This window comes from Myotis lucifugus, unplaced genomic scaffold (assembly GCF_000147115.1).
Source record: "Myotis lucifugus unplaced genomic scaffold, Myoluc2.0 scaffold_138, whole genome shotgun sequence".
NCBI lineage: Eukaryota > Metazoa > Chordata > Mammalia > Chiroptera > Vespertilionidae > Myotis > Myotis lucifugus.
This window is the reverse complement of record NW_005871186.1, coordinates 477,107-490,817: the sequence shown is the minus strand read 5'-3', so window position 1 is coordinate 490,817 and position 13,711 is coordinate 477,107. Positions and strand designations below refer to the sequence as shown.

Below are 13,711 nucleotides of genomic sequence, written 5' to 3'. Positions count from 1 at the left end.
AAATTACTCCTGCATGGAGGACAAGGGCACTAGAGGGTGCAATGACACCAGGAAACACCAAGCCAGGCTCCTGGGGGACCCTAGTACTGTCCCCAGCTGTATGAACCCAGGAAAGGCACAAACCCTTTTTATGCTTCTACCAATCAGACTTCAAAACAGCACAGTCCTAGCTTGCCTTCAAAGCCCCTCATTCAGTGCCTCTCTCTGGATAGGGAAAACCTCCCAGACCCTCCTCACAGGCGCTCCCTGAGGATGTACTTGGCATGTATCCAGCCAGTTTTCCCCTCCCTTCTCTGAGGCTGTTTCTCTGCTTGAAAACAGGACACAAATCCCCCAGAAGGCTTGCTGAAGAGATCAAATGAGATCATGCAAGCAAAACACCCAGCACAGAGCCCAACAATAACAGGGACCAGGAGACCTTTCTCTGTGCATCTCTTCCTCCTCCAAGAAGCCTTCCCAGATTAGGCTGCTAGGTCCGAGGGCTACAATAAACCTCCATTACACCCCTGAACAAACATCCAGCCCCAGCTGGGAATGCTCCCTCCGGGTGGGCGCCCCAGCAAAGGCAGGAAGCAAGGGCACATGTGAAGAATATTTAAATGGAACGTCCACAAAAATAGAAGGAAATTTAAGAAAACAAGGAGTACCAGGAGCCAGGGGAGAAAACAGTTCTGAGGAGGAGGAAGGGCAAGTAGGATGAGGCCTAAGAAGCGTCCCTCAGTTAAGGGGAGAGCCAGAGCACAAGCACTCAGACCCAGGCAGTCCCTGCTCCCCACAAGCTCGTCACCCGAGGCTCCTGTTTCCTACACACGCTACTTCCTGACTCCAGAACATAGCCTGATACACCCCCCACAGTATCTCATACTTCCAGGCCCCACCCTGAACTCTAGACTTCCTCCCACACTAACTGCTGTCCCTGGGTCCCCAGATAGTGATGGCACCGTTGTCCACCCAAGATGGAAACCTGGATGCTGTTGTGGCTCCCCATGTCCTCTCCACTCACACCCTGGCTGTCCTTAAGTCCTGTCCACTCCAGAAACAACATCTCACTCCAATCTGCCTACTTCTCTCACACTGTCTGAGTGGGGGGGACGGGAGGGAGGCCTCACCTGGCCCAGTGCCTCCTCCCCCATCAACCTCATCAGCAGCCAGATCCTTTTAGCACTCAGCTTTCAGCAGATCATTCTGCTTCAAACCTTCCTGGCTGTCAACCTGGCCTTCATAACACAGCCCACCAGCACCATCCACAAGCCTCACCCTCACTCACCCAACAGTTAAGTACAGTGTCTGCCCAGAGCAACCTAGAAGGTGCTTCCCACCTGGGCTTTGCACATGCTGTTCTTCCACTCAAGTGCCTTTCTTACTGCAGTGCCAAAAGCCACAAACTGCCCTAACCAGTTTGGCTCAGTGGATAGAGTGTCGGCCTGTAGACTGAAAGGTCCCAGGTTCGATTCCGGTCAAGGGCATGTACCTTGGTTGCAGGCATATCCCCAGTAGGGGGTGTGCAGGAGGCAGCTGATATTTCTCACTCATCAATGTTTCTAACTCTCTATCCCTCTCTCTTCCTCTCTGTAAAAAAATAAAATATATATATTTTTAAAAAGCCACAAACTCCCCCTCCACCCTCTAGGATCCTCTGCGATCCTCTGCCCATGTACCTCCTTCCGTGGACAGCATCCACTCACCTCACGGATGGACGGGGGTGCACAGTGCGAGGGGGCACAGGTGGAACACTTAACTCTGCCAAATGGCGCTTGGCAGGCAGCGGGGGCAGCGCAGGGGGCAGCGCAGGGTCTGGGACAGCTGTGGAAGGGGTAGAGAAGCAGGCAGGAGGAAGGCAGCTCCTCCGGGGTGGGATAGGTGGGGCAGTGGGTAGTCCCTCATCCTCTCTGGTCGTGGGCAGTGGCTCAGGTGGAGTGGTGGGTGAGGGCAGTGGGCGGAAGACATTACGCTTCCTGGGCACGGGCCGTGGGGTAGGGCGGGGTGCTGGGGCTGGAGGTGCATGAGCACGGAGCAGGCCAGCCAGGATGCGGCGGCGGTGGCCAGGCAGTTGTACACCCATGTCCACCAGGCGGGCATCGCTGAGGCCTTGGCAATCTGTGGCCCGCACCAGTCCATGATGCTCAAAGAGCACGGTGTACTGCTCCAAGTGCAGTGCCTGCAGCCACTCAGCCACTGACAGTGCTGCATCCCCAGCCTCTGTCATGGTTCCCGCCAGCAGGGCTCTGTCCAGACCTGGAATAGACAGATGGGCACGGGTCAGAGGCAGCAGCATGGCTTCCCAGGTATAGCTCCCCAACCAGCTTCCTTCTATGGCTCTCCCATGCCATGGGGTTGAGCTCTATCTTTGAGCTTTCTCCCCTATGCCGCATGTGCCAGGCAAGGCCAGGTACTGCCAGGTCTCTGAACACATAGGCTTTTCCCTCTACCTGAAACCAGGCACCCCACCCCTGTGGCTGCCTAACACCAAGTTCATGTCTCCTCTAGGGGGCCTTCCAGGACCTCCAGAAATGGTACCACCCTTCACCCCTATCCACAGCCTCAGCCACAACTGCAAGGCTGGCCAATGATTGCGCATGCGCGCATAGCGCACACAACACACACACACACACACACACACACACACACACACACACACACACTTCCTCCCTCTGCAAGACCTAGGTAAAGGCCCAATTCCTTCTGAGGCACCAGTTCCCAGCTGAGAGCTAGGCCCAGGGGCTTAGCAAGTATGGGGGGATTGAAGGATACCAAGGGCTGGTCCCCCAGCAGGCCTAGACTAGGGGTTGAGCCTCCCCCCATCTGCATGCCCCTGGAGGAAGTAGAATGCCCAGGAGGCGAGTCAACCCAGCATCACACAGCCTGTGGGGTCCTCCCACTACCAAAGGGGAAAGGAGTAATGTATATAGGAAAGGCCATTCATTCATTTGTTCATTCAAAATAGTCTTGCACTGGGCAATGGGGACTCAGGTCCCATCCCTGAACTCAAGAGCTCCTGACAGGGCAAGAGCAATAAATATTTGACGCAGAGATGATTAACAGATCAAACAGGAAAAGTCATCTGATCATCTCCACAGACACAAAAGAGGCATATGATAAAACTCAATACTCAGGGTACTTAAACAAATAAAAATCGTACTAAAATAAAAATAGATTGATACTTAACTAAAACAAACATCAGCATCTTGCTTAATGGAAAAACAATAGAAAAACTTCCTTTAAAGTCAGAAATGAGACAATGATATCCATTTCGCTACTACTGTTATTATTGTTATTCACATTGCTCTGCAAGTTCTAGAGACTAAAAATAAATAAAAAGTGGGAAGAAGGCGCTGGCCAGGTAGCTCAGTTAGCTAGAGTGTTGTCCCGATATGCCAAGGTTACAGGTTCAGATCCCTGGTCAGGGCACACACAAGAAGCAACCAATGAATGCATAAATAAGTGGAACAACAAATCGATGTTTCTCTCTCTCCCTTCCTAAGATCAATAAATAAAAATTTTAAAATAAATAAATAAAAGTTGGGAAGATATAAACAACCTATTAGTTACCAATAATATGAATTCTGAGTTGGAAAATCCAAGAAGCTCAACTGAGAAACTATTACAAAAAATAAAAGAATTTAATAATATGATTGGGTTCAAAAGTGATATAACAGAAATCGAAACTTATAAGCAATAACCAGGTTAAAACCAGGATGAAAGTCCCCATTTACAATAGCATCACAAAATATAAAACACCAATAAACTTCATGAGAAATGGGCATGATCTGTAGGAGGGAAAATTTGGAGTGTTACTGAGAAGCGAAAAGAAGACCTGGACAAATGGAAAAATACAGTATGCTCCCAGGCAGAAGACAGCATAAAGATAGAACTCTCTCTCATTTATAAATATGCACAACCCTATAAGTACACATGGGATCTTTTATTTAGCTAGACAAGCTGACTTGAAAGTCCATGTGGAAAAAACAAGCAAGCAGGAAGATCCAGAAAAATTTTGGAAGCAGAGGGTGAGGGAAAGGAAGAGTAAAGAGTAAGAATCAGCCTCACCACATATTAAAACATATAAAGTCATGGTTATTAAAATAGTACAGACAGCCCTCCATATTTTCAATCCACTGTTGCAGAGAGCTGACTGCATGCATTAATTAATCTATGCCACTTTAAATAAGAGACTAGCGCATCCGTGGATTTTGGTATCCACGGGACCCATTCCTCATGGATACAGAGGGATGACTGTACATGTTACCAGCATCTTGACAGATCAATTAAACAGAACAGAACATTTAAAAATAGACCCAACTACATATAAGAATTTAGTATACAATAAAAGGAATTCAAACTAGATGGATTATTAAGTTGTTGGGAGCAATCTAGAAACAAACTAACTTGGACTCCTACCTTACTACGTACAATAGGACCAATTACAGAAGGATCAGAGTTTTGATTATAAAAAAATAAAACCATAAAAGGATTTTAAAAATCATCGCAGAGAGCAAAAGCCTTTTGGAAATGATACAGACCTAGAAGAATTTTTAAAAAAAAGTGAAATATTCTACTATATAAAAATCAAACATTCCTGCGTGATAAAAAAAACACCCTAAGCAAAGCCAAAAGAGAAAAGACAAACTAGGAGATATCTGCCATTCACATCCCAAACACAGGACTAACTTTCCTAAAAACTAAAAAGCACCTAAAAATAAGAAACAGGCCCAGGCACCGTGGCTCAGTGGTTGAGGTCAACCTATGAACCATGAGATCATGGTTCGATTCCTGGCAGGGCACATGCGACCTCTATCCCCAGTAGGGAGTGTGCAGGAAGCAGCCAATCAATGATTTTCTCTCATCATTGATGTTACTATCTTTCTCTCCCTTCCTCTCTGAAATCAATAAAAATATTTTTTAAAAATAAAGAAACAGGTCAATAACCTAAAAAAGAAAAATGGGCAAAGGATATGAACAGAGAAATTCACAGAAAGGGAAATATAAATGGTTCTTAAAGAGGTGAAAAGAACGACACCTCCCCGTACTCAGTGGTGAGAGGTGAGGCATTCCTCTCCTGGAAGGCTAGAATGCCTCTGGAAGGGCAAGGCCACAGCAGGTGTGGAAACCACAAGTACTTCTGCCCTTGACCCAGCCATTCTTAGACACTTATCCTGCAGTCTTACTGGCGCATATCCAAAGACAAACAGAGACGGTTATGACTATACACTGTGTAAAACAACAAAAGGTTAGAAATAACCAAAACATCCATAAGCCAGAGAATGGTTAACTAAATTATGCTGTAGTCATACAGCAGAATACTGAGCAACTGTACAAAAAGAGGAAACTCCTTCTTATCAATATGAGACCTCCAAGATATGTTGCTAAGTGACTAAAGAACAATATAAAACAGTATACATAAGTTCTGCCTTTTATGTGAAAGAAAAACGAGGGAATAGATCAGTATGCATCTACTAGTAAATGCAGAAAATATCTCTGAAAAGATACATAGGAGACAAGGTTGCTTAGACCCTAAGCCTGGTTGCCTCTGAGAAAGAAAAATGAAGGCTGAAAGGCCAGGAGGGAGCAGATCGAAAGCCAGACTTCTTGGGACCTGAAGCTTATCCAATTCAGATGTTTTCTTTAAGAATACAAAATATCTTACTTATCATTTCACAATATATATAAATACTGAAACACTGTTGTATGCCTGAACCTAAAATAAGTGGTGTGTCAATTATATCCCATTTAAAATTTTCTTTTAATAAAAAAAAGAAGAATATCTTACTTTTGTAAAAATGTACAAGAACACATGACCACGGGCACACACGGCCCGGGCCCCTCCCTGGGTCTTGGAAGGAGCCTGAAGATCAAGTTCCATCAACTCCCTGAGACCCACCTCTGGCTGATGGGGAGCCTTTCCACGCCACAACTTTTCTCTCACCTAAATGTTTAACTATGCAAATATTTTTTAAAGGTTACTGAGGGACCAAAGAAAGACACAAACAGAAACACATTCAATGTCTTAGATAAGCCAGCTCTCAACATTATAAAGACATCAGTTCTTCCAGAATTAATTAAACTATGACTAGCACAATCCCAACTAAAATTACCCAGAGTCTAAAGTTAATATAAAATAATACCAACGATTTATTGTTAAGTGAAAAAGCAAGGTGCAGAAAAGTGTTTTATAATGTAAAACTGTTTTATAGGAAAATGTATATGAAAAAATGCTCAACATCACTAGTTATCAGAGAAATGTATATCAAAACCTAATGAGACAATCACCTCACACTTGTTAGAATGGCTATTATTAAAAAGGCAAGAAATGACAAGTGCTGGAGAAGAGGGAAACCCTGTACACTACTGGTAGGAATGTAAATTGGTGCAGCCACTATGGAAAAAAGTATGGAGGTTCCTCAAAAAGTTAAAAATAAGACTACCACATGACCCAGCAATTCCTCTTCTGGGTATTTACCCAAAAATATGGAAACGCTTATTCGTGAAGGCATATGTACCCCTATGCTCACTGCAGCATTATTTACAATCGCCAAGACATGGAAACAACCTATATGTCCATCATGGATGAATGGATAAAGATGTGGTAGATATGTACAATGGAACAGCACTCAATCATAAAAAACAGGAAGTATGCCATTTGTGACAACATGGACGAATCTTGAGAGTATTATGCTAAGTGCAGTCAGAAGAAAAAGGACAAAAACTGTTGAATTTCACTCATGTGAAATATAAAAACCTAACAAAGCAAAGTCATAGATACAGACAACAGAATGGTGGTTACCAGAGAAGGGGGTGTGGGGAGGGTGAACCGGGTAAAGGGGGGTCAAATATATGGTAATGGGTGTTGAGCATGCAATAGAGTATATAGATATCAAAACATAATGGTGTACACCTAAAATTTATGTAATTATAAATTAATTATATAGTTCACCAATGTTACCTCAATAAGTTGAAGAAAAAGGAAAGGCATATTTATATAGCACCATACACACAAAAATACCTCTGGATGGGTTTGCAAGAAACTGCCTTTGCAGAGCAGTACTGGCAGCTTGGAGGACAAGAGAGGGAAAGTTACCTTTCACTAAATCCTCTGTATCTTTTTAATTTTGTGCCATTTTTCAAAAATATGAATACAGTTTAAAAGATAACGTGATCATCTGGGAATGAGAAAGATGGTAACTCGCCAGGCACAGAAGGGAATCCAATATGCAGATATACAGATACACACACCCACACACTCACAAACACACACCCCACCCGATGGTCCCTGTCCCCCCCACCTTTCACAGCCCTCCTGGGAGGCTCTTCTCAAGGTCTCTGGGCCTCACCCTCTCTCTGCCTCTCAACCTCAGTTTTCAAAGTGGACAATGGGACCTCAGGTCTTGCCTCCATGAAGCCTACTCCCCGACCTCAATGTTGGGGCTCAGCCTGCCACAACCAGCCCCCTTCCCCTCCCCATTTTCCGGCTCACCTGCTGGGCTGCCCAGGACACTGGTCCTCCCAGTTACTCTGAACAGCTGCTCATCTTGGCCTGAGGTGGGAGCTGCAAGGACAGGAACAGAAGAGAAAGTCCATGAGGGTAGGCCACGTGGAACAGAGAGATGCCAGAAGGAGGAGGGGGAGATGAGAAGGGAACGGAGGATGAAGGGAAGAAGGCTGAGGAAGAAGGGGGAGAGGGATGGGGAAAAGGAAAGAGAGGGAAGAAAGTGAGTTGTGTTCAAAAGTAATATAACAGAAATCGGTAGTTATAAGCAATAACTACCAGATAAAAACCAGAATGAAAGACACCATTTACAATAGTATCACAAAATATAAAACGCCAATAAACTTCAAGAGAAATGTGCAAGATCGGTAGGAGGGAAAACATTGAGCATTCCTGAGAAGCAAAAGGAGACCTGGACAAATGGAAAGACATAGAAGAGGGTAGAGGAAGAGAAAGGAAAGAAGGGAAGGGTTTAGGCAGCCTAACAGAAGCCAGGCCTTCCAGCGGGGGTGAGGAGGCAGACACAGGCCTGCCCAGGGGTACAGGCCACACAGGTGGTAAAGGGGAGTCAGGCTCCTCATTCTCTGGCCCTCCACAAGGACCCATGGCTGGGATGTGTAGGGGACGTAGGGGACGGGCTGTGATAGAAACTACTCATGGCCAGGAGCTGACTATCCCCAGGGAAGACATGGGGAGGGGGTAATGCAGCTCCATAACTGAGCCAGTTCCTCCCCACAACGCAGAGCCTGCCAGAGAGAGGTGGGGGACCCTGGGGAGACCCAGGGAGGCAGGGCCCTCTCCACTAAGCCTGCAACTGAGGCAGGGGCAAGAGAGCCCAAGGGCCTGTTCCTAACCATGGGTGGGGGCCAGAAGAGGTGTTCCAGCCAAGAGAAGCTAACAAGCCACCCCTGAGGGCAGGCACCAGCAAGCTCAGATGGCCGGCTTGGTTCAGGAAGGCGGTGGAATGGGCAGGTCCTGGGCAGAACCACCTTTCCTGCCGCTAAGGCAGGGCCAAGGCAAACTGCTGGGCTCTGCACGGTGGCTTTTAATGTACTAGGCAGGTATTTATCTCATGTAGACTCCACAATTATTTCTTAGGATGAAGCTAAAATAGGGATATATTTTAAAAGTAAGTATTTTAAAAATAAATTTTAAGTAATTAGTACTTCAAATATTGAGTTGGCAAAAAAATGGCAATGCCTCTCAAATGATGATTTAAAAAAAGAATAATAGACAACATAAATAGTCCTTACTGTATGCCAGATACCTAATCACTTATTATTTTTTTTAATCCTCACCTGAGGATATTTTTTCCATTGACTTTTTTAGAGAGTGGAAGGGAGGGAGTGAAGGAGAGAGAGAGATGAGAAACATTGATGTGAGAGAGACACATCAACTGGTTGCCTCCTGCACACACTTGGCTGGGGATCGAACCTGCAACCCAGGTATGTGCCCTTGACCGGAATCCTTCGGTCTCCAGGCCAATGTTCTAACCAGTTAGCAATACCAGCCAGAGCCCTAATCACTTTTTATTAACTTATTTAATCCTCACAGCAACCTTATAAAGTATATACTTCATACTTTAAGATGAAGAATCAGACGAGGCACAGAGAAATTAAATAACTTGCCCAAAGTCACACAGCTAGGAAAGGGGCAGCTTGAATATAGTATAGACAAGACAGTAGCCAGTAGCAGCCACATATGGCTACTGAACACTCAAGATGTAGCTGCGTAATGAAGTGTGCTGCATTAAATACACACTGGGTTTTGAAGACTTAGTACAAAAAGCAAGAATATAAATATATCATGGGGGAGAAAGGGGAACCTATGTAATATTTTCAACAATAAAGATTTTTTAAAGAATATAAATATCTCAATAAATTTCTATTACATAATAGGATTACTACACTATTTTGGCTATTTGAATAAAGTATATTGTTAACGTCATGTTATTTGAATAAAGTATATTATTAACTTCATGTTTCTTTTTAATGTGCACCAGAAAAAGTTAAATTGCACTTATAGCTCAAATTATATTTCTGTTGGATAGTGCAGCTGTAGACTCTCAACCTCGCTGCTCACTGCCTCTCACAAAGTGAGGATAAACATTAACTGAGCCCCTGCTCTGTAGGTTGGGCCCTATTCTAAGGCTTCAACATGGATTGATTGATGATGATCCCAACCACCCTAAGGGAATGAGCAGGGCCGGAAAACAGGAACCCACTTCTGTCCCCGCAAAGGGCCCAACCCCATCTTGGGCCTCTCTCAACTTCCCATTCTTACACTAAAGGCTTCACATCGAGGTCCGGCTCCAGGACTTCACACTCACAACCTTCTAGGACAGCTTCATTCAGGGCACTGGACGCATGAGCCAGACCTCAGACCTACCCTACAGGAACCTCAGGCTGGAGGGGGTCAGATAACACCCAGTCAGTGGAAACAGCTTACATGTCCCTCACCAGGCCAGGGGTCAGGGAAGGCTTTCTGGAGGAGGCAGCTCCTTTAAAAAAAAAAAAAGTTTATAGCCGTACCTTTCTGAGCCATGCTAGAGCCTGAGGCAAAGAATGAATCGCCAATACTGAACCTCTTTATTTAAAATTTGGATATTTTGCCCGGCCGGCATGGCTCAGTGGTTGACCCTTGACTTATGAACCAGGAGGTCACAATTTGATTCCAGGTCAGGGCAGGTCAGGGCACATGTCCGGGTTGCGGACTCATTCCCCAGTGTGGGGCATGCACGAGGCAGCCAATCAATGGTTCTCTCTCATCATTGATGTTTCTATCTCTTTCTCCCTCTCCCTTCCTCTCTGAAATCAATAAAAATATATTTTAAAAAAATAATAAAATAAAATTTGTATATTTGGTTTATCTTGGACTTTTTCATTAATATTGCTTTAAAAATATATTATTTATCTTTATTTCTTAACTTTTTTGCGCACCCCCCTCATTTTGCACTGGAGGCAAGTGCCTCACTTGCTCCACCCTAATCCTGAAACATCCCCCGCCCCAGGTTTAAGCCCTCCAGCTGCTATGACATATGACACATGACTGAGTTTCCACCCCCAGGGAAGCAGGGACCAGGGCAGAGGGGAGCGTCATCCTGTTGTGACAGCATAGCTAAAAGCTGGGGGGTTCCCCTCCTTTCCCACCCAAAAACCCAACTCAGGTTTCAACACCCCACCACTCCACCCTGCCCCTGCTTCTCCCCTGTCTCCCTCCAGCACCTCTCTGCTGTGCCAACCCCCGTCCCACCCCTGCTCAAAGCCCTTCTGTGTTCCCCATGCCCTCAAGTTCAGCTGCTTGTCCTGTCATTGGACCTACTCCAGCTCTGACGTTTACAGATGAAGAAACAAACACCCACAGGGAGGAAGTGACTTGCCCAAGTTGCCCGTGACATGCCCCGAGCCCCCAGCCAGCTGAGCTGGCCCACGACTCCCTCCACTTCACTTTTTTGCATCAGGCACCAGCTTGGCACTGGGAGCCCCCCAAATTTTCCCCACTTTCAGGCACTGATTCCAGACTGCCTCCTCCGGAGTTAGTCAGGCCTAGGGCAGGGCAGCCTTGAAGGTCCTACGCCTTCTGCACTCAGCACTCCTAGACCACCCTCAGGCTCTTAGGACTTGGAAACTGGGCCATGCAGCTCAGAACTGCTTTTGCTCTATCTTTGGTTGTTCCATTGGTGGGGGTCCATCTCCACCCAACCTACAACCTGACCTGGGGTGCCCTTGTAAGTCTACACCCCTTCTTGTGCCCCTTGCCCTCCACTATAGAGCTCACGACCTGACTGGGTTCACAGGGCACTCAGTCCAAAGGTAAGTAAGGGTCATCTGGAATCTCTAATTCTTGGCAGCCAGTCCTTTTTTAGGTCTGGCCTGAGTCCCTCTTACTGAAGCAAAAGCTGTGACCCTTCTGTCCTCTACTATTTCAACCCCCGAGGGCAGAGTTAAAATCTCACTGCTCCTTCTCTGACCCAGCCCAGCATCTCCCCCGGCACCATCCCTGGCCACTACTGACGAGGGACACCAATTCCGACAATCTAGCAGGAAAGTGGCCCAGAGCTCAAGGACAGGTAACTCCTGTCTCCTTCACTTTCTAAGTGCCCACTTCATGCCCAGTCCCTGCCAGTTTCCCACCTTCATCCCAGTCTCCTCAAACAATCCCAAGGCCTGGTATTTTTACCCCATTTCATGGAGGCTGTGTGAGGTGGAAACTCGCCGAGGTCACTTGCTAGGGCCAACAGGGCCTTCAGGAGATGTGACCACTTCTATCTGGTGGATTCGGCAAGGCTTCCAGAGGGCACTCCTGAACTGGGCCTTGCAGGATACATAGGAGGTTGCCCTTCCAAGCAAAGGAAACTGAGTGTGCAAGGCCAAGGGATGGGACTGGACCTGACAGATGCAGAGGCGGGAGATTTCAGTGGAGCAGGAACAGGAAATGTGAAAAGATAGTAGTGACACCCAGAGAGGTTTGGGGACCCTCCCTTGGGTGGCCACAGAGCCTGCTGACCATGAGGATGTCAGCATCCACTGCACTCTGATTTGCATGAGTTAGGCCTAGGGCAGGGCAGCCTTGAAGGTCCTACCCCTCAGTCAAGACCCTTCCTCGATTGCATCTTCAGATCCCCCTCTACACAGAGCTGTAGAGGGAGGCCCAACGGTGTGGGAGAGCAGAAGAGGGAAAAGGCAGGCCCAGGGGTCCAGACTCGAGGCCTGAGCTTACCTCCCCCTCCCCCCCCCTCCTGCACAGCCCTCCCCCTCATACACACACACACACACACACACACCAGGCAGGTTGGGCAGGGACCCCAGTGTCCAGACCTCAGGCCTGAGCTTACCCACCCTACCTCCTCCTCCCCCTGCACAGCCCCCCACACAAGGCAGGTTGGGCAGGGACCCCCGTGTCCAGACCCCAGGAAACCCCTCAGAGCTCCCGACACAGGAACCAAGAACCCCACCCACCCAGCTTTGGACAGGCCCGGTCTACAAACCACCCCACCCATACCACAAAGGCACACCTCACACCACCTCACACATACCTCCCACCGGACCTAGCAGCCACACACAGATCTGCCCCACCACACACACAGCCTTCAGTCTCCACACTCCCCACCAATAACTCGGCTATGTACAAGTGCCTCAGAGCCCCCAGTGCCCAATACCCCTCACCCTCTAAGCCCACCCCCACCCCCCAGCCCAGTCACCAGGGGATACCTATGGGCAGGGCCACCCTCGGTCTGCAGGGCCTTCTCAGGACTCCACTAATGGAGGCAAGAGGCCTTGGAGACACTTCCCTTAGATATGAGGAACTGGGCGGTGGTTGGGTTCCCAGCTCAGAGGGTGCAGAAGTGGCCCCCGCCCCCCTGCAGAAGCCAGCTCCCTCCAGCTCAGACAAGGCAGCAGGTGCACAGCTCACTTGCCCTGGGCCCAGGGGCCTATTTTCTGTCTCTCAGGGACTGGTGGCCACTGCATACTGGTACCAAGGAGGCACCCTGGAGTCTCCAGCCCTGAATCTCTGCCCTGTCACTCACCCTACCATCAATTTTCTGCCCCATCCCATCTGCGGTGTGGTCTGTGCTCTGGTGTCCCAGGAGTGGTGGGGGCTGCCAAGGAGCAGCTCTCAGGCCAGTGAGGACTGGGGGGGGGGGGGGGGGAGGTGTCCAGGGCCTAGGTGCCTAAAGAGCCACTTCAGCACCTGGTGGGGAGCTGGGGGCCACAGGCCAGAGCCCCTCCCTAGAGGACACAAGGCAAGTTCAGGTTCCTGGCTCCACCACTTCTTGCCTAAAGCCCTGGACAAGTCATGCCACATTCTGAGCCACAGTTTCTCCCTCCACAAAGCATGGCTGTCATCCAGATGACTGTGACACGTCACCATGTGCATACTAGAGTTCACATGGGTCATCTGCTCACGCCTGGGCTATGAAGAGAGACACTTCCAGTCCTTAGCACCAAGGCCTTGCTGCTCCTGATAAAAGGGGCCCTTGGTGATGGTCTTGTAGCCAGGCTCTAACCTGCACCTTGGAGTTCTGATACCAATGACTACCACCCCCAGCCTCCAGCCATGTCCCTCTGTAGGGCTCTAGACTAGACACCCCACTAGCCCCTGGACTTCTTTGGGGTGGCCTGGGCACCACACATTCCCCATCCCACAATGAATCCACCAGCTCCTCTCTTGGATAAAGTAAGGCTGCCTCCAACTTACACGGGGACTTTGAGCAAATAAAAAATGCCT

General features: G+C 48.0%; 1 protein-coding gene across 1 annotated transcript in view; it reads right to left on the bottom strand.

The window, feature by feature from the left end:
• The window catches only part of ARAP1 (ArfGAP with RhoGAP domain, ankyrin repeat and PH domain 1), a 75,690-nt gene that overhangs the window by 36,542 nt on the left and 25,437 nt on the right, over nt 1–13,711 (bottom strand). Inside the window, 2 exon segments of the mRNA XM_023758757.1 lie at nt 1,686–2,235; nt 7,472–7,543. Of these exon segments, the coding sequence (XP_023614525.1) occupies nt 1,686–2,206 (521 nt within the window). The 5' untranslated portion in view covers nt 2,207–2,235; nt 7,472–7,543.